The following is a 22,288-nucleotide window of genomic DNA, read 5'->3' on the forward strand; positions in this document are numbered from 1 at the left end:
AAATGATGAGAGGGATAGACAGAGTTGATGTGGACAAGCTTTTCCCTTTGAGAATAGGGAAGATTCAAACAAGAGGACATGACTTCAGAATTAAGGGACAGAAGTTTAGGGGTAATATGAGGGGGAACTTCTTTACTCAGAGAGTGGTAGCGGTGTGGAATGAGCTTCCAGTGGATGTGGTGTCGGCAGGTTTGTTGGTATAATTTAAAAATAAATTGGATAGGCATATGGATGAGAAGAGAATGGAGGGTTATGGTATGAGTGCAGGCAGGTGGGACTAAGGGAAAAAAAGTTGTTCGGCACGGACTTGTAGGGCCGAGATGGCCTGTTTCCGTGCTGTAATTGTTATATGGTTATATGGTTATATGGTTATTAAATCCGTATTGGATTCGTACAAATTTTTGCATTAAAAGTGTACTTGAAGTATCTTAGTTCATAAGATGGAACATTCTGATGGAAAGTATAGCCATACAGATCTGGAAATTCCTTCTTGCAGTGCTGAAACAGAAATGGTATTGTGCAGCTCGAAACAGACTGAGCCAGGAGTAGTACTGTGGCCATTTCCCAGCTTCTTACTGCCTGATGGAAAATTTGAGCTGTTGATTACATTTTCAGAGCACTAGAACTATCAATCAGATGTAAGCTTCCACCAAATTATGTTCACAATTATGCAACACCCAATATTTGCTAATATAAATATTTACATTGACCTTATTTTATATTTAAAATGGCATGTGGCCGTTCGGCCCATTGGGTCAATGTCAGATGCAGATGACCATTAACATTAGACCCATTCCCTCTCTTCTTACTTCGTTGTACCCCTGCAAAGTATCCTCTAATTCTTCATGCTAATAACCTGCATTATGTGGTAATTACTGTTGTAAATAAGAATTTCATTGTTCCGTTTCAGTACATATGGCAATTAAATACTCGTGACAAGAATGTAATTGGAATGTAGGAGGAAACCAGAAAACCTTTAGAGATCTCAGGCAATCACAAAAAGCACAAGACAAACTCCACGCAGACAGCACGCAAGGTCATGATCAAACCCAGGGTCCCTGGAACAGAGATGCAACAGCCTTAACTGTTTAAATATCACGCTATTTGATAAATGACATTTGCTCATGGAATAAGTTTTTACAAACCCTTTTTTCCTTGAAACCTCATTACTTTATGCACAAATACATGGATTGCAGTGCTTGCCAGTGTTCAGACAGTACATTAAGATGAGGGGGGAAAATGTCAATAGGAACCTGAGGGGTAACCTTTTCACACAAAGGATGATGGGTGCATGGAATGAACTGCCATGGGGAGGTAGTTAAGGCAGATACTTTTGCAACATTAAAAAAAATATGCAGACAGGTACATGGATAGGATTGGTTTAGAGGGATACGGGCCAAGCGCAGACAGGTGGGACTAGTGTAGATGGGACATATTGGTCGGCATGGGCAAGTTGGGCCAAAGGGCCGGTTTCCAGGCTATCTATACATAACTAAAACTTTCATTTTGCGTTGTTTTACATTTGCGCAAAAACGGTATGCGATAGCGCTACGATTTTTGGCCACCTTACTCCCTGTTATGTGCTGCAAATGCACCATGTTTTGTTCTGATCGGTTCCGATAAGTTATTAAAGTTTAAAAACATCCACTGCCAGTCACCAGCCGCTACCCGCATTCCTGCCGGCGCCCGCCTTCCTGCCGGCGCTGCCCGCCCGCCTCCCTGCCGGCGCCCGCCGTCCTGCTGTCGTGGCCCCTGTCGACTACCCTCAATTACCTACGAATAACATGCTGACCTACTTCGACTAAACCTACAAGTAAAAAAAATTTTTTTTTTTTTTCCATGGCGACTTTTTTAAACTCGCGGGCGTTTTTCAGCAGGTTGAAAAAAACGGTGCGACCTAGCTGAGGCCTCGAGTACGCGGGGACTACTCTCGAGCATGAAGGAGAGTTATAAAGACCTCCTAGAACCTCGTGTCGACCATGCTGTGAGTATGAGTCGAGGGCAAACTCTTCTAAACCCGCCAATTAGGTCGCCGCAGTGGGACAGGCACTTTATTCTCAAGTCCGTGACACTGGGTGCACAAAACAAAAAGTGCTGGAGTAACTTAGCGGGTGAGGCAGCATCTCTGGAGAACATGGATGTGACAGTTCGGGTCGGCACCCTTCTTCAGGCAAACTGGGTATTTTAATACTGGGTATTTAATAAACAATCCAAAGATTTATATAGCGTAGCCCCTGATTAAAGAGAATGGGCATGGAACCCAAAGGAGTCAAGTAATCAACAAAATAAAAGTTAAATATAATTACCCTTTTGCCTTTGTGTTTGTCCTGGGCCGATACTCGTGAGACTCATCCTCTATACCATTTTGTCTTTTATACCAATCAAACAGTGTGCGTAGAACGGAAGGAAGACAGTATTCTGCAAGTGAACTCATTGAGATGATCAACTGGGGAAAAATGTACAATAGATGAGAGATTCATAAGTGACTAATTTTGCAAAAATTAAGTTACATTTGTGTCGATGTCAACCATTCATCTGGCTCAGTAGTCCTGCCATTACCTTTACGTTAGAGGGTTAATCGATCTCTAAATTTCCCTATTACATGTTGTAATTTTCCAATTCCGAGTCATATACACTCTTACTGTCACTGTTACTGAAAAGGTCAAATGCTTTTATAATATATAAAAGATATATTATGGAATCCTGGACTATATTTCGTCTCAAGCAGGCTTTCTCCAGTAGATTCATAAGAGAGAGACAAGCCCAGGCTTGCCCCAGGTTGCTGTGTATTGAGACAATGACCGATTACTTTGAAATGCGTCTACCAATTGATGAGATGGAGAAGCCCAGACTAGTCCCAGTGAGGGGTATTGAGACAATGACCGATGCCTTTGAAATATCTTGTTTTGAAACTACCAACTGATAGGATGCCTTTGACATGCGACTGCTGATTGACAAGAGCCAAACTCAGATGCATCCTGTGGTAATGTGTATTGACTGTACCTCTGACCATAACTAACATCTTTGGAATGCGCTTAGGTGACAAAAAAAACTGTATAAAATACCATGTAATTCTTTGTTCATAGAAGAGGTGACACGAGGAAAGTCAAGTGTCTGTGTGGCTTACTTGGCTGGTATCCACGCCACTTCCATCGGCCGATAATTAGTAAAGCTTGAATTATTCTACCTAACTGTTTTGTGAGTTGTCTGTTTATTAAGAAGTGAACTTTTTCATTACAAACCTGACTAGTTGGACTCCCTATGACACTCTTACTAATCAAGAACCTGTCAATCTCCACTTTAACAATACCCAATGACTTGGCCTCCACAGCCGTTTGTGACAATGAATTCCACAGATTCACCACACTCTGGCTAAAGACATTTCTTCTCATCTCCTTTCTGAAGGTACATCCTTTTATTCTGAGGCTGTGCCCTCTGGTCCTAGACTTCCCACTAATAGAAACATCCTCTCCACATCCAGGTCTTTGATTATCCAGTAAGTTTCAATGAGATCCCCCCCTCAACCTTCTGAACTGCAGTGATGACTGGTCCAAAGCCGTCAAACGCTCATCATACATTAAAGGGCCTGTCCCACTTACTCGACTTTTTCGGCGACTGCCGGCACCCGTCATAGGTCGCCGAAAATGTTCAACATGTTGAAAATTCAACGGCAACCAGAAAGACGCTACGACTCTTTGGGTGACTAGGAGACTACTCACGACCATACAGGTGACACCCTGGCGACATGTCGCGGGGTGAAGCCTGTATGGCTGTGAGTAGTCGCCCAAAGAGTCGTACCTTGTTCTGGTCGCCGCTGGATTTTCAACATGTTGAAAATTTTCGGCGACCTGTAACGACCTATGTCGGGTGCCGGCAGTCGCTGAAAAAGTTGGGACAGGCCCTTAACCCAATCAGCCCTGGGATAATTCTAGTAAACTCCCTCTGGGCTCTCTCCAAGTACCAGTACATCCCTCCTCATGTATGGGCCTAAAACTGCTCACAATTTGTCCAAATGCGGTCTGACTAGCACCTTGTAAAGCCTCAACATTACATCACTGCTTTTATATTCTAGTCTTCTCGAATATTAATGCTAACATTGCATTTGCCTATCTTACTACAAATTCAACTTACAAATTAACCTTTTGGGAATCCTGCACCAGCACTCCCATGTCCCTTATATCTCCAATTTCCGAATCCTCCAATTTCCGAACACACGCTGTGACTGGAGGAACTAGCCCTTATTATTAAACCACCATACTTAAACATAACTCCATGCATGAATGCTGCTGTGAGATTTAAGTGCCATGATGTCTGCACAGGTATCTATGGTTAATTTGAAGACCTGAACATGTACATATCTGATGAATAGAAATTCTGAATCAATGTTATAAGATTGTTCTGAAAGACAAAATGGTTGGCCAGGTAGACTGAAACAAAGGACATAAGATGGCTGCTGACCAGACTTGCTGGAACCGGCTGCAATTAAGGAAATCACAATGTCTTGCAATTACTGTGTAGTCATGAATAAAGGATCACAGGCCCAGTCTGACAAGATTGAGGAATACACAACCCCCCCCTAGCCAGAAAGACTAAGGAATGTACTGGTCTGAGATTATGCGTGGTTCCTCTAACATCCCCTTATATGGACATACTTGGTTTCCTGTTTCTCCCAACGTGTTGGTCCTTTGATCGGGGGGGGGGGAATGTGGGAGGTGCTAAACGGTGGCATTAACATATAAAGAGCCTTGCAATTAAGGGCAGGCAGCTTGACTCTTTGCCAGGTTGTAACCTGTGTGGAGATTCCTGCTCAATAAAACGTACGTTTAAAGCAACCCTGGTGCCTGGTCGATTATTGTCGAAACAACCGATGTGAGAGAGAAACGTGAATCAACATTTTGGTGTCAGAAGTGGGATGTCAACCAGCGACTGATCGAGCCGGCGAGTGAATCCACTGGGCGACGGGATCGATGTGAAGGGTGCGCAGCCAAGTGAGTAGATTTAGTTAAATCTCCTCTTGGTCCTTCCTCGTATCCCGGCGTAGCAGGGTAATTCGCTGACTTGCGTCAGTTGGTGGGACGACATCCGAACATTCCGGTTGTGGGCACGGGGATAGGGCCGTCTCGAGGATTATCCTAGTCTGATTGAGCGGATAAAACACCCCGTAGAGGGGGACCGTAGACGGTATATAAGATGACAGCACTGTGTATAGGAAGTTAACTAGTTGAAAGAGTTAACAAGTGGTGAGTGTTAACCGAGACCAAGGTACCCCCGTATCTCACAGAAAGTCCGCTTTAAAGTGGCCGAGTGAGATACGACGGAACCAAGGACTCACGGTTAACCCTGAAATTTTGTTGTGATAATTGTGTAATAAAGTTAACTAGTGTTGAGACGTTAACTGAGACCAAGGTACCCCCATATCTCACAGAAAGTCCACTTAAAAGTGGCCGAGTGAGATACGGAGGAACCAAGGGCTCTAGGTTAACCCTGAAAGAGTTAGCAAGTGGTGAGTGTTAACCGAGACCAAGGTACCCCCGTATCTCACAGAAAGTCCGCTTTAAAGTGGCCGAGTGAGATACGACGGAACCAAGGACTCACGGTTAACCCTGAAATTTTGTTGTGATAATTGTGTAATAAAGTTAACTAGTGTTGAGACGTTAACTGAGACCAAGGTACCCCCATATCTCACAGAAAGTCCACTTTAAAGTGGCCGAGTGAGATACGGAGGAACCAAGGGCTCTAGGTTAACCCTGAAAGAGTTAGCAAGTGGTGAGTGTTAACCGAGACCAAGGTACCCCCGTATCTCACAGAAAGTCCGCTTTAAAGTGGCCGAGTGAGATACGACGGAACCAAGGACTCACGGTTAACCCTGAAATTTTGTTGTGATAATTGTGTAATAAAGTTAACTAGTGTTGAGACGTTAACTGAGACCAAGGTACCCCCATATCTCACAGAAAGTCCACTTTAAAGTGGCTGAGTGAGATACGGAGGAACCAAGGGCTCTAGGTTAACCCTGAAAGAGTTAGCAAGTGGTGAGTGTTAACCGAGACCAAAGTACCTCCGTATCTCACAGAAAGTCCGCCTTAGACTGGTTGTTAAGAGAGGAAATCCTCCACGCGAAGGTCAGGAATTGAAGTGACCGAGTGAGATACGGTGGAACCAAGGACTCGCGGTTAACCCTGAAATATTGTGTGTAATAGTAATAAGTTTAAAAATGGGTAATGGTATGGACACCAGTTGTCACCCAGACCGGCCATTACATCAGCTATGTTTCTTGCATCCAGAAATGGAGGAGACCTTTAGGCGTATGTCGGGAGGACTCTTTCATAAACTGGGGAAGGATGAATGGCCTGAAGGGGGTTATGAGTGTGTTATCAAGAGCCCAAAGTGTAATATGGAGAACGGATTAAAAAAAAAAAAAAATTAAAAAAATGTAAAAGGGCCATTCAGTTGTGGATCGATCATTATAACAAAGAAAAGGCACGGTCTTGAACGGCCAGTTGGCCTTGAGACTAGGAATACCCCTGACCGAGGGGGGTCAGGAGAAGTCAGTGACAGTATTAAAACAGGAATGCAGGCTTGCTAAGGAAAGTAAGGATCGTCAGGAGAGAGAGAGAGACAAAATATGGCCAAGGTAGATAAAGACTTACGTAAGTCGGTGGCTGGCATAGATTTGGGAGGTGATGACGAGGAGGAGGTAGAGGATTATCCTTGGGGAGTCCGTGGAGCACCCCCGTTGAACCAGACTGCCCCTGTTGCCAGTCCTGTTCGGTAACAGGTTGGCTGACGATGCGGCTAAGTGTGCTTCACGCGGTAGATTTAAAGAGGTGGGTAGTATGATGAGGCAGGTGAAAAGCCTTTATATGGGCTCGTCTGAATCTGAGAAACCTATGCCAACCATAAATGATGTATTGCTCTTACAGGGGGACGCCTCTGCTAATGTTATAATGGAATGGGAGCAGCTGGGCTGTCGGAAGGCTGACTCTGGATTGTGGCTCATGCCGGCCGGACAGACCTGTATGACAGACCAGTTAGCGACCTGGGTCGTTGATTGCCTACATTTAGCCACTCACTGTGGGGCCACCTTGCTAGTAGACGCTCTCTTACAGGCATGGTGGCATCCTCGACTTAAGGTTTTGGCAGCCCAAACTAGTGCACGGTGCCTCACCTGTGCTACACACAACCCTGGTAAAGGAGTTGTCTGCCAGACGGGTCGTACTCCATTACCTACTGCTCCGTTTGAAACCTTGCAGATGGATTTTATTGATTTGCCTAAGTGTCAGTGTTATAAACATGTACTTGTTATTGTTGATGTGTTTTCTAGGTGGATTGAAGCCTTTCCAACCACTGATTGCACTGCCTCTACGGTGGTGTCTATTTTATTACGGCAGGTTGTTCCTCGTTTTGGGGTTCCAAACACCATCAGTTCGGATAACGGCCCTCACTTCATTGCCGCTATCAATAAAGAATTGTACAGACAGCTGGGCGTAACCCAGCGGCTGCATTGTGCTTATCGCCCACAGGCTGCAGGAATGGTGGAACGCTTGAACCAGACCCTGAAGACCAAGCTTGCCAAGCTGGTGGACCAATCAGGCTCCACCTGGGTTAAAATGTTGCCTGTTGCTTTGTTCCAGATCAGAGTCCTTCCAGCAGGGAAGACAAGGTTGTCTCCTGCAGAGATCATCTATGGCCGACCTCTGCGCACCCCTTGGACAGACATTATCCCGGCCACAATGACGTTGCATCACATGACGGAGGAGATGGTCTCTTACGTCCTTGCCCTTACAAGGGCCCTGCGTGAGATTCATGGGGAGGTCAAGGCCGCTTATGTGGGCGACATAGAATTTCCCGTTAATGGACGGATCACCCCGGGTTCTTATGTGTTGATTAAGAATTGGGTTCGTAAGGACACCCTTTCTCCTCGATGGTTGGGCCCCTTCCAGGTTCTCCTCACCACCCCCACCGCGGTAAAGGTAGAAGGACGATCGGCGTGGGTGCATCTGCACCATTGCAAAGTGGTTGGTGACACCAAGCAAAGGTGGGAGGTCGAGGTCAGGGAGGGGGATCCAGTCCACGGAAAGCAGGGCACGAATTAATTTTGCCATGAAATTGCACGTTCTTTTCTTTTTCACTCCCTTGTCTTCACAGATACGAAATAATTCACTGAGATCAGGGTCTTTGTGGCATTAATATGTGTGGCGACCACTGCCAGGTTAATCGGTTTTGGCTGGAAATGGACAAAGCCTGAATACGGACGGAACAAACGAGGAAAGAGAGGGGAACGAGAAAACTCCAATTTATTCATCCAGGCACACAACGAGCTATTCGGGAAGGGGCAGGTGCTTTGTTATCCACAAATGAAATCAGTTACCTCCCTGTTTACCCCATCCCCTGCATGGGGCAGAACTGAACGACTGGTGAAGAGCCAGGACAAAAATCCGGTCCCTGTCAAGCCCGATTAATGGTGGCCTTATTGGGTTTGGGGACCACCCCCGAGGAAGCTAAAAGTTCTGTACGAATGATGATCTTACAGCATGAGCAGGAGAGACTGTTATCATTCCCCAACGACAGCGAAAACGATGAAGTGCGTGAGGAAGGAGAATTAGGGGACAAAGGTCAGACGGTCCAAGAAGCCTTGGCCAGGGAACTAAAAGGTTACGAGATTCAGCAAATGGGACTTTTAAATGGACTATGAGTGTTGCCATAAGAATGGCAAAAGGGGGGAATGATGAATAGAAATTCTGAATCAATGTTATAAGATTGTTCTGAAAGACAAAATGGTTGGCCAGGTAGACTGAAACAAAGGACATAAGATGGCTGCTGACCAGACTTGCTGGAACCGGCTGCAATTAAGGAAATCACAATGTCTTGCAATTACTGTGTAGTCATGAATAAAGGATCACAGGCCCAGTCTGACAAGATTGAGGAATACACAACCCCCCCCTAGCCAGAAAGACTAAGGAATGTACTGGTCTGAGATTATGCGTGGTTCCTCTAACATCCCCTTATATGGACATACTTGGTTTCCTGTTTCTCCCAACGTGTTGGTCCTTTGATCGGGGGGGAATGTGGGAGGTGCTAAACGGTGGCATTAACATATAAAGAGCCTTGCAATTAAGGGCAGGCAGCTTGACTCTTTGCCAGGTTGTAACCTGTGTGGAGATTCCTGCTCAATAAAACGTACGTTTAAAGCAACCCTGGTGCCTGGTCGATTATTGTCGAAACAACCGATGTGAGAGAGAAACGTGAATCAACATATCTTTATCATAAAGTACTTCTTCTTGAGGCAGGTACAATCATTTAACATTTGAACATATACACTGATAGGAAATGTTCAGAGGGATGTGGGCCTGGCATGGGCAAATGGAATAAGCTTGGATGGGACATCTTAGTTAGCCTGGACATATTGGGCCAAGTGGCCTGTTTTGGTGCTTTATGACTATGTGGTGTGATGTTGCTGGGTGGTAGTATATTCCTCCCATTTCTCTTCTACTTCCCCCATGACCTGTGATGGTTGAAAAAGGACACAAAGTGCTGGAGTAACTCAACAGGTCAGGCTGCATCTCTGGAGAACATGGATAGGTGACATTTTGGGTCAGGACCTTTCTTCAGACAGGATAACTTGATCTCGTCCCAACCTGAAAAAAATGCCTATCCACACTATCCAGAGATGCTGCCTGACCCACTGAGATACTCCAAGCCTTTTTTTGCTAAAACAGTATCTGCAGTTCCTTGTGTTGTGGCATCCTAGCTGGCCAATTTTGAGAAGGTACTGATGGCACACTGAATAGTTTCAGCAACGTCATTATATCAGGAAATTGATACTTTAGATGTAAATAAAACAAGTTTTGTTCTTCTATTTTTGGGCAGTAGCTTCAAATGCTTTTGGTCACTTCAGGCTGGAAAATGGTTGCAGATAATTTCTCCACATTTTGATTGCCTTTATTTGAACTAAAATAACAAAATGCTACACCTAATAATAATTTTACAGTTGAATAGACAAAAACAATCTTTCTTTTAGGTTCTGTACATGCTACAAAGACACATCGTAATGGAAGATGTTGTATGTCATTACTTTCTTTTATCATTCCTTCATGTCAAAGCAGGAAGGGTGGACCCTGTAAAGGTTTTATACAGGAAGGGAGGAAAGTCTGGACGGTCTGTGAATTACAAGCCTTATTCACATCAGCTTTTAAGCCAGTGGCAAGATAAATTCAGTGTTATAGTTGGAGCCGATTAAATATGTGCGCAAATATGGTCTTATATCAATGAAAGCTCATTTTATTTCACTATAAATGAACTTCGTACAAGTTGGTAGTTATCGCTTCAGTGTACTCATATGTCTGGTTGTCTTGACCTTGGACTTGCAGCATGAAAATACACTTGTCTGTTCAAATGAAACATTGTGCTATTTTTACTGGCATGCGCTAATATAAATAAACTGAGTGAAGGTTTGCTTCTTGACAGTTAAGCACACATAGGACTTACAGTTTTGAATCAATGATTTTACTATACTGCAAGATGCCATTTGGATTTTAATCAAGTAGTTGTCGGAATTCAGATTTTTTTAAATTGGCATTACCAAGAAATATTTGTATACTTTTAAACTCTGAATAATGAACTAGATTAGTAGTTGATAGTTGTTGATAATTTCTCGCAGAATACACTAAAATTCTGTTAATATTTCTTATTTTTAAGGTGAGAGGGGGAAAGTTTAATGGAGATGAGCGGGGCAGGCTTTTTACACCAAGAGTGGTGGGGGCCTGAAAAGCATTGCCTGGGGCGTTGGTGGTAGTGGTGTTTAAAAGGCTTTTAGATAGGCACATGAAAGTGCAGGGAATAGAGGGATATGGACCATGTACAGATTAACGGCAGCATGTTTGGCACAAATCTTGTGGGCTGAAGGGCCCGTTCCTGAGCTCTAGTCTTCTATGTTCTATTATGTTTTAATTTTTATACAAATAGTTATAAAATTGATTGCATTTTAAAAGCACCTTCTTTGACAGAAACCTTTTCTACTTTTGGATCATTTCATGTTTGGATAATCATTCCCTAATATTGACCTACATAGAAGTCATGAAGAATTACTTCAATTGCCTAATTTGTGGGAAAAGAAAAAAGTAATATGGATCAAACGCATGCAAAAGGAACTAGCTTAGATGGGGCACCGTGGTCAGCCTGGATGAGTTGGGGAGAAGAGCCTGCTTCCGTGCTCTACTGAAACAAAGGAGACTCAGTTTGTAATATATCTGGTTTTAGCTGTAAATGGGTAATTGTTGCTTGTTGGTAGCTGAGAGTTCTCTGTGTTGAAACTTTATATGGTAGAATCCTCTACAGCCAAGCTGGTTGAGCCATTTGAATGAACAGTATTGCTTGTTGGAGCACCAGCATTACTCCACACTTTATTCACTAGTCAAACAGAGAATCAGATACAACAGAGTAATATGGGTACATATTCTGTGGAATCTAAAAGGATGAAAATTGACTTTTTGATTTATATAAAATTCAGAGAGTGCTTAACGGAGTAGATGCTGAGAGATTGCTTGTCGTAGCTGGAAATTATAGTACTTAGATCATGTTCATAGAAACATAGAAACATAGAAATTAGGTGCAGGAGTAGGCCATTCGGCCCTTCGAGCCTGCACCGCCATTCAATATGATCATGGCTGATCATCCAACTCAGTATCCCGTACCTGCCTTCTCTCCATACCCCCTGATCCCCTTAGCCACAAGGGCCACATCTAACTCCCTCTTAAATATAGCCAATGAACTGGCCTCAATCTACCCTCTGTGGCAGAGAGTTCCAGAGATTCACCACTCTCTGCGTGAAAAAAGTTCTTCTCATCTCGGTTTTAAAGGATTTCCCCTTTATCCTTAAGCTGTGACCCCTTGTCCTGGACTTCCCTAACATTGGGAACAATCTTCCTGCATCTAGCCTGTCCAACCCCTTAAGAATTTTGTAAGTTTCTATAAGATCCCCTCTCAATCTTCTAAATTCTAGAGAGTATAAACCAAGTCTATCCAGTCTTTCTTCATAAGACAGTCCTGACATCCCAGGAATCAGTCTGGTGAACCGTCTCTGCACTCCCTCTATGGCAATAATGTCCTTCCTCAGATTTGGAGACCAAAACTGTACGCAATACTCCAGGTGTGGTCTCACCAAGACCCTGTACAACTGCAGTAGAACCTCTCTGCTCCTATACTCAAATCCTTTTGCAATGAAAGCTAACATACCATTCGCTTTCTTTACTGCCTGCTGCACCTGCATGCCTACCTTCAATGACTGGTGTACCATGACACTCAGGTCTCGCTGCATCTCCCCCTTTCCCAATCGGCCACCATTTAGATAATAGTCTGCTTTCCTATTTTTGCCACCAAAATGGATAACCTCACATTTATCCACATTATACTGCATCTGCCAAACATTTGCCCATTCACCCAGCCTATCCAAGTCACCCTGCAGTCTCCTAGCATCCTCCTCACAGCTAACACTGCCCCCCAGCTTAGTGTCATCCGCAAACTTGGAGATATTGCCTTCAATTCCCTCATCCAGATCATTAATATATATTGTAAATAGCTGGGGTCCCAGTACTGAGCCTTGGGGTACCCCACTAGTCACTGCCTGCCATTGTGAAAAGGACCCGTTTACTCCTACTCTTTGCTTCCTGTTTGCCAGCCAGTTCTCTATCCACATCAATACTGAACCCCCAATGCCTTGTGCTTTAAGTTCTCAGCATAAGCTGTTATGTTAGCTTACAACCGAAATGAGCAGATATTTCTTCAACATGAGTCTCTGAATATTTGGACTGTTCTATCGCAAACACCAGAGGAAAATCAGTCAAGTCTAAGAACAATAGATTATTGTACTCTAATGGAATTGAAGTGTATAGGGATTGCGCGTGAAAATGGAGTTGATGTCAAAGATCAGTTATAATCGTAATAAATGTTGGAACAGGTTCTGGGGTCATATGGGCAACTCCTGCTCCCATCTCTCATAATAATATTGATGTCCAAAAATCTTTTTGACACAAGTTTGTTCATTATTAAACAACAACAAAGTTCTTCATTAAAACGTGTCAAACATTTATTAACAATTTTGTTTTACTTGCCTGATCAAACTGTGGATCTTCTCCCCTTTGTAAGGATTTTGTCAATGCCTTCTCCTACAACAAAACACATTTTAAGGATTATCAGAAATGGACTAAATAAACCATTTTCAGCAGAGCTTTAAAAGATGAAACAATCATTTCTGTAAATACCTCCTTTTAATTTGCAACAAAGTGCAATATTCAAAACTGACATTGAATTTGTAAAAAAAAAATTGTGTTTAAATAAGGGGTAATAGCTATCAATGTTAAAAAGAATATAGCAATACTTTTTTGAAAATGTTGCAGGGTCCTGCAGCTGTTATAATCATTGTTGTATCATCTTTTGTTCGAGATGCATATATGGTGATTTTTGCTCATCATACTCTAAAGTTCTAAACAGACATAAAAAACCCATAATTGCTGGAGTAACTTGGTGGTGAAAAGGATCCTGACCCGAAATGGCATCTATCTATGCTCTCCAGAGATGCTGCCTGACCCGCTGAGTTACTCCAGCACATTTTAATCTTTTTTCGCAAACCAGTTTCTGCAGTTCCTTGCGTCGCCACAAATGAACATAATGTTAGTTCAGCAGGCAATTAGCAAATGCCAAAGGAAGCATATCAGAAGAGGTCCGGGTAACATGTCAGTGTCAATGTTTAACTAACCACAAAATTGGATCTTCGCTGGACTTTGGACAAACACACATTTTCCTCATGTTGCTGCTGCAGTATCACTTACCCAGAGCAAGACGATTACTGGCAATTGTGCACAGTTTTACAACTTGGGAAAAGGCATTTGGCATTCTCTCTCAAACTGACCCTGTGTAGAAATAAGGCAATTTACACTGCCCTGTCTCATCCTCTGCATCTGTGGTTACCCACTTTTCCCTCGAATTATGCAACCATCTGTGCCTTAGTGATTCTGCAAAAGCATACTATACAAAGAAGCTCCTTGTAATGTTGCTCTTCTATCACTTGGACGCAATCTTAAGTTGATGATTCCGATGTTACCAATTTCCTAATCTAAGAAAATATCTTGGGTAGGATGAAACTGCAGATGCTGGTTTATACAATGTACTGGAGTAATTCAGCTGGACAGGCAGCATCTCTGGAGAAAAGGAACGGTTAAGAGCTTCGGGTCAGAGCCTTTCTTCAGACAAAGTATAAGGTAGGAAAAGGAAAGAATAAATTAGGGCCGGCAACAGCTGACCAAGGAAGGGTGAATCCCGTAATGGCCCAATGTTGGCTACGGAAGAGGTAATAACATAGGGATATAGGGATGCGAACAGTGGAATTAGTCGGACAACTAGAGGGGGAAGGGAGAGAGAGAGGGAATGCAGGGTCTACTTAAAATGTGAGAAATCAAGGTTCATACTGCTGGGTTGTAAGCTGCCTAAGCAAAATATGAGGTGTTGTTCCTCCAATTAGTGTGTGGCCTCACTCTGACAGTTGAGGCGACCCAAGTCAGAAAGGTCAGTATGGGAATAGGAAGGGGAGTTAAAATGTTTTGCTCAGTGGTCTACTCATGTTCCTAAGTTTTATTGGCATCATAGATTCTATATCCCACCTACCTCACTCTGGAAATATGACTGCATTAGATTGATGCAAAATCATTTGCAGAGTCTAACAACATTAGCGTATTATTGTGTATATTTCTAATTACGCCTCTATTGTTTCTCCCTACGTTTGTCTTATGGCCTTACAATTTTGAGTGGCTAAAGGTTCTGAGAAACCAGCTGCAGACTTTAGCAATTCTTCTGGGGCTAATACTACAGGGGCATTTAGCCCAGGTATCTGTCCGGTACCCAAGTAGCATTGTTTATAGGGATGGTGAAGTGGGAAGTGTAATGATATAGAACAGTACAGCACAGGAACAGGCCTTTCAATGCACAATGTTTCTGCCAAATATGATGCAATTAAACTAATCTCCCCTTCCTGTGCGTGATCCGTATCCTTCCATTCCCTCCATATCCATGTGCCTATCTAAAAGCCCTTTAAACACCACTATTGTATCTGCCACCACTGGCAACACATACCCAACATCTTATGTGTGAAGAAGGTTGTCCTACACATCTCCTTTAAACTTTTCCCCTTTCACCTTAAAGCTATGCCTTCGAGTGTTGGGCATTTCCACTCCATCTATGCCTCTCATAATTTTATGTACTTCATCAGGACTCTTCTCTAATGCAGTCATCATTCTGGTAAATCACTTCTGCACCCTTTCCAAACCTCTGCATCCTTCCCGTAATGGGACAACTAGTACTGCATGCAGTACTAAAGCCTAACCAAAGTCCTATATATCACTATTGTTTCCTTGAAAGCTTGTTTCTTGGCCCTTGGTTCCTCAAGATACTGCATGTAATAAATCTGTGGAGCCGGGCTGCCAAATGAAGCGAAAGAGAGAAGCGGCTTCTGACTCTGGAAACCCACAGCTGGAAATAGAGAGCAGGGCTTCATGAGCTGCGCCAACAGTGATGAGAAGGTTCAGCACGTGATCCTATAGCGGAACAGCTGTTGAATCTTTGTTCTGCAGAACTTATGAGGAGAAGATTCAGCGCGTGAGGAGTCGCTGCCCCGAGATCTGTAGAACAAAGATCCTACAGCGGAAAGGAGTTGTAGAATCTTTGTTCTGCAGAACTTTATCGATCTTTCTGCGCCTTTAATCCACAGCAGCAGGATCATTTACAGGCAAATGAGATTAGCTAATCTTGGCATCATGTTCGCCATTGATACTGTGGGCTGAAGGGCCTGCTCCTGTGCTTATACCTTAAATGCACTATGCTTATATGGGTTTCCTTTTAGATCAGAGTAGTGCTTACTTTTCTTTAAAATAATTTTGCAATACATAACATACCATTTTCAAATATCTGGCATATACTTGCTGCAGAACTAGTGTGCCTGTACATGTAACACATGTTCTTGCTACAGTGATTGTTTAGTTTAGTTTATTGTCACATGTACCAAGGAAGAGTGAAAGCTTTTGTTGCATGCTAAACAGTCAGCAAAAAGACTATACATGATTACAATCAAGCCATCCACAGTGTAAAGGGAATAACTTTTTGTTTTCTCAAATAGCTTGCCGAAGGTCCATCCATTTAATTCAATGTGGTCCCCAACTGCACTATCCCACAAAATTCATAAATGAAATCCTTTTTAAATTTCATGTTTTTTTTTTGCTTTGATTACAATTTGTGCTTGTGACATCTCAACCACTCCAAAGATTGAGGCCGCATTAAAAAAAAAATACCAATGCACAATGTGGGTGCTCTTTAATCCACTGGGAAGAACTGACAACTCAGCAGTTTAGGTGATTTCTTGGTCACAACTATTGGCGTTAAAAAATTCATCCTTCTCCGATTAATTAATCACTACCCAAAATTTTTAGATATAAAACAAAATTCACTCTAATGCAATCTATGTGGGAGTCAAAATATAAAACACAAAATAAGAAACAACAAACATTGTCAATTTTTATTGTTAGCCCCTCAATACTGTGGGGATGTAAGATTTGTATATGGTGTCACCGAGTCGATTGGGTTGGCAGTCACTGGCATGTCCATCCTTTGCCAGACCCTCACCAGTCCAAGGGCATGTGACACACATTGCAGAGTGAAATGCCACCATCCTCTTCATCTGAGAAGCATTTTCTTTCATGTGCTGCATTGTGGCCATGGCCAACGTCTTAAAACTATCCAAGGCCTTTATTCCACTTCCAATAAGAGACCTTGTTATAACCCATTAGCCCCCTGCTGTTAGAGCCCATTAACCCCATCAAAGGTGCGAATGGCCTACCCCTGCACCTATTGTCTATTGTCCTCCGACATCATCCTTTCTCCCATGAACCCTGATGCTTGAATTCCATCCCTTTTGTTTTGATGAACAATTCTGCATCCCTTAGTTTCTTCAAACACAAAATAAAAGCAAATTTTTGTTAGAATCTTCAATCCACATCTTTGAGAACAAGGACATAGCTATCGGGCATAAGCATATTTGAGCACTTGTTGTTTTACAATAGATGGGTCATATATATTGTTAATTTTCCTTCAAATATACTTTCAAAAGTTGAACAAATTGTCAGTTGCATTCCATATTTAACTACAAGTTATCTGCAATTGAGTATGAATGATATTTACTGCCCAGATTATTATTTATAAAATTAATTAATTTGACCTATTGCAATCATTAATTGTGAGCTTACAGATCCTTTAATTATATAATTATATTAATAGGCAGCAAAAATGAATGGATACAGATTTCAGAGTTTCCAGTGAAACTTTTAGTCTAGAGATACAGCGGGCAAACTATGTCGACCAGCAATCACCCCGTACACTAACGCACAAGGGATAATTTACAATTTTATCAGTCAATTAACCTTCAAACTTGTACATCTTTTGAAAATGGGGAGAGACCAGAGCAACCAAAGAAAACCCACACGGTCACAGGAAGGACGTACAAACTCCAATCAAACAGCAGCGTAGTCAGGATCGAACCCGGGTCTCTGGTGCTGTGAGGCAGCAACTCTACGGCTAAGCCACTGCCCACTGATGGCCTTAATAAGAGCCACCTATTTTTTATCCACAATGGGGCGCAATTTCCAGATGCTTCTTTTACTTAATGGACAATAATTAATTTCACCCCATAATATTTTGTGGCAACAATTTCTCTGGCTTTCCGTATGATACGCAAAAGTGGAATCCACAAATTTGCAATTTTAACTTAGAAGCTCCAGATAATAAGATAAATGTGTAAGATTTTATATGGTATGAATTGATTCTCCTATGAACAGAAGGTGTTTCTTATAGTGAATGCAAACCTAATGGGATAACTTCAAGCACTACGGGGTGGAAGATTGCAACCTTCACGTGGTCCGCCCTGTTTCAACGAATGCAATCAAATAAGATCAAATAGAACAAGTTGTCCTACAACTTTAGGCCGTGCACGGCATACGCAAGGAGAAGAAGCACAACTATGCTAGACTCATGGTATTTGTTAAATATCTTTGATACAAGCATTATACACAACATAACAGCAACATAAATAATGGCAGACCTACAAATGTGGACTTAGTGGCAAATGAAAACCTATAGTGGTTCAGAATAACTGCATTTTTCTGAACCAAGTTTGGATTTAGTTCAGAACTGCCCAACTGCCATAAACATGAATCCATTTAAAGGCCGTTTCCATTTCCTTTGTTGGTTAGAAATAAAAACAAATACAGGTGTCGCTACATACAAGTTGTGTTGCCCACAGTACGAAGTGGAAAAATACACATTAATAAATTTAAGTGACATAACTGCCTGAAATAAAACTTTGATATCTCAAGCTCCAGTTACTTTTGAAATATTTTGCAGATACAAAGAGTAGACAAGGACTTCGAGTTTATTTTGTCTGCTGATGAACAGATTGTGAAGGAATTTCCGCAAACTGCACAGTCGTTAATCCATTCATATGGTTACCATCTTATTTCCAGTTTAGTTTCTTGCCTCATATTCTGATTAATGTTATTGTGCTTTATTGTGCCCCTGCATTAGCTCTTCATTTTCTCTGTGGGCAGTCTCTCGATTGGGGGTAATTTGCTTCATGCACTCCTGCGAGTTCCGACATGGCTGATACGTCAATATGGGGGCTGCAAACTCATTCACAGCTGGGGCAGCAAGTGTCTGATGGTGTGAGCAGGTGAACAATTTGTGAGTGGATGTACTCTTTCTGCTGCTTATAAGGTTATAAGTGATATGCACATAATTAGGCCATTCTGCCCATAAAGTCTAACCACCATTCAATCAAGGCTGATCTATCTCTCCCTCCTCCCATTCTCATGCCTTCTCCCCATAACCCCTGACACCCGTAGGGGTTTATACAAGTAGTAGGATCTTATGCAAGAATTTAGTGTGATTCCATGCATGCACAAGAAAATGTACTCAATACAAACTCAATGGTTCGTCTCCACTTTGAAACATTATAGACAAAACATTACGAGTACAGTGGAAATTTGGGTTGCTTGGAGGAGGCTTTTAACAAATCCTTGAACCTCTTTCTCAGTTTGTTCCCCTTAATTGAGCTTAGATAGTATCTATTTTTGGAATCTGGCATCAGGCATACACATGTGTAGCCTCACTAGAGCCATATTGGCCTTATCAGACACCTCAGAATCCATGTATGAAGAATGTGTCAATATTGACCCTGAGAGACGGTCTAAGCACACTAGCATCCGTAGCTGTGCATTAAGCAATTATGCTGACTCCTACCAACCAGCAAAAATGTTTCCACACGGTCTTCCTCCGTGACTTCTGAACCTTGAAGGTTCAAATTATCCATTCAACTGCATCTGTTGTTTCTCATATTCTTGTTTATCACAAATTCAATCCTTCCTGTTTTGACCTGCATTTTTCTTAATTCCTCTCTATTTGATTGTTCTCCCTCCAAATGCATATTGTCCAAGGAACGTATATTTTGCAGCTTTGAGTCTATTCATGATAATGTAAAAACAGGTACGCACACATTTCTAGGCCAATAACTAACTTTTAATTGAGTGTGATATTCTATTAAATTTTCATATGAATTTAACTAGGTCATATCAATTATGCACAGTTGCTAACACTGGCACAAGGTGCAAGTGTGGTCATTTGAAACAAGCAACTAATTAACAATAGACACAAAATGATGGAGTAACAGCAGGTCAGACAGCATCTCTGGAGAAAAGGAGTTGGTGACATTTCAGGTCGAGAATCTTCATCAGACCCTTGACCTGAAACGTCACCTATTCCTTCTCTACAGAGATGCTGTCCGACCCACTGAGTTACTCCTGTTTTTTGTGTCTATCTTTGGTTTAAACCAGCATCTGCATTTCCTTCCTACACAGCTAATTAATAATGTTCTGTGGGCATGTGTTGGAGACACATTTGTTGGAAATGTATTTTCACGCTTACTTGTTTTTCATCACTTTATGGCTATTTTTCCTTTCAGCAGGCTCTATCCAAACAAAAGAGCTTGCTTGCGGTCCCTGACCAATTTAATAGAGAATAAAATATACTGGAATTTCACATTGGGGCTGAAATTTATCGGAACAAATTTAAGTTTCCCAATGGGCATCTCATATTTCTGTACAATGGTCTGGCCCATATGAAATGGATGCGCCCGAGAATCTTGTCCTTTATAGACAGATTTTACAACCAATAAACTGGTAAAAAGAAAAAATATGTAATTTTAACTAAAAGCGAAAGCAGTAACAGAAAATAAAAATCAGAGGGCACATCACAATTTCTGATTTTTATTTTCTGATCATCCACAATCAGTACCCCCCCGTTCCTGCCTTCTCCCCATATCCCTTCATTCCTCTATCGTTAAGGGATCTATCTAACTCTCTCCTGAAAGCCGTCAGAGAATTGGCCCCCACTGCCTTCTGAGGCAGAGAATTCAACAGACTCACAACTCTCTGTGTGAAAAAGTGTTTCCTCATCTCTGTTCTAAATAGCTTACCTCTTATTCGTAATCAATGGCCCCAGGTTCTGGACTCCCCCAACATCTGGAACATGTTTCCTGCCTCTAGCGTGTCCAAGCCTTTAATAATCTTATAAGTTTCAATAAGATACCCTCTCATCCTTCTAAATTCCAGAGTATACAAGCCCAGCTGCTCCATTCTATCAGCATATGACAGTCCTGCCATCCCGGGAATTAACCGTGAACCTACGCTGCACTCCCTCAATAACAAGAATGTCCTTCCTCAAATTAGGAGACCAAAACTGCACACAATACTCCAGGTGTGGTCTCACTAGGACCCTGTACAACTGCAGAAGGACCTCTTTGCTCCTTTACTCAACACTTGAAGGCCATGAAGGCCAACATGTCATTTGCTTTCTTCACTGCCTGCTGTACCTGCATGCTTACTTTCAGTGACTGATGAACAAGGATCCCCAGATCGCACTGTACTTCCCCTTTTCCCAACTTGACAGCATTCAGATAATAATCTGCCTTCCTGTTCTTGCCACCAAAAATGGATAACCTCACATTTATCCACATAAAACGACATCTGCCATGCATCTGCCCACTCACCCAACCCGTCCAAGTCACCCTGCATCCTCATAGCATCCTCCTTACAGTTCACCTTGCCACCCAGCTTTGTGCATTTGCAAATTTGCTAATGTTACTTTTAATCCCTTCATCTAAATCATTAATGTATATTTTAAATAGCTGTGGTCCCAGCACCAAGCCTTGCGGTACTCCACTAGTCACTGCCTGCCGTTCTGAAAGGGACCCATTTATCCCTACTCTTTGTTTCCTGTCTGCAACCAATTTTCTATGCATGTCAGTACCCCAAATCTATGTCAGTTTACAATTACAATCTCATTAGTTATTTTTATACAAGTTCTCCGAGCCTTTATGACATTTAAAAGTCAAAGCATGGTCAGAAGATGTTGTATTATCTGCAACAGGTATCTTTAAATCTTGCTGTGTTTCCCAGCCCTTCACCTTGAATAAACCAGTGTTGTTAATGGGGTGGACAACCACTGTCGGACCCTGAAATACAGTATGTTGAACATAGAACTGTTCAGCACAGGCCCACAGTGTCGGTGCCTTGTGGTCATTTCAATGATCACAGGCTGCATGAGCGGAAATCGCTTTTAAAACATGGGGGAGACACAATGAGGCCTAACCTCCAAGACAGGGTTCGGCAACTTAGGGCCCACGGGCTGGATCTGGCCTGTAACCTGAAATCATCCGGACGCAGGCGTATTTGTTTTCAATTTGTTTTCGCGACCTAGGAACTGCATTCGACCTGGACGCTACAGCCAGTCCCGGGGCAGGCGCGCCGACCAGGGCGTGCAGATGACCTGGGAACTGCAGGTCCTTTTGCCCACCGTTTCAGCGCCGACCAGCAATCACCCCGTACACTAGCACCATCCGACACACTAGCACTTATCCTACAATCCTGCACGTCTTTGGAGTGTGGGGCAGGCAAGCTGATCTGGGCGCTACAGCCAGTCCCGGGTTACGCAGGTGACCTGGGCGCTACAGCCCATCCTGGGACAGGCGAGCCGACCTGGGAACTGCAGCTAGTTCCTGGCTGCTAGATTCAGCCTCCAACGGGAATCAAGCTTGAGGCTACTGTCGCAGAGCCTGTGGACTTACCATCACGGAGCTGGCTGACTTTGGAGGCTGTGGTGGCGGTTTTACTGCAACATGTTTCACAAACCATGGGGGGGACTG

General features: G+C 42.7%; 1 protein-coding gene across 5 annotated transcripts in view; it reads right to left on the reverse strand.

The window, feature by feature from the left end:
* Nucleotides 1-22,288, reverse strand: part of LOC129698033 (protein furry homolog) — a 190,382-nt gene that overhangs the window by 128,666 nt on the left and 39,428 nt on the right. For all 5 annotated transcript variants that reach the window (XR_008723609.1, XM_055636862.1, XM_055636861.1 and 2 more), the window contains exons 3-4: nt 13,107-13,160; nt 2,307-2,446 (exon numbers count right to left, since the gene is read on the reverse strand). Coding sequence is in view for 4 of the 5 variants with exons in the window: in XM_055636862.1 (XP_055492837.1) it covers nt 2,307-2,446; nt 13,107-13,160 (194 nt within the window). In the remaining variant the exon portion in view is untranslated. The remainder of the gene's footprint in view (nt 1-2,306; nt 2,447-13,106; nt 13,161-22,288) is intronic.

Source organism: Leucoraja erinacea, chromosome 6, assembly GCF_028641065.1.
Source record: "Leucoraja erinacea ecotype New England chromosome 6, Leri_hhj_1, whole genome shotgun sequence".
NCBI classification, from domain to species: domain Eukaryota; kingdom Metazoa; phylum Chordata; class Chondrichthyes; order Rajiformes; family Rajidae; genus Leucoraja; species Leucoraja erinaceus.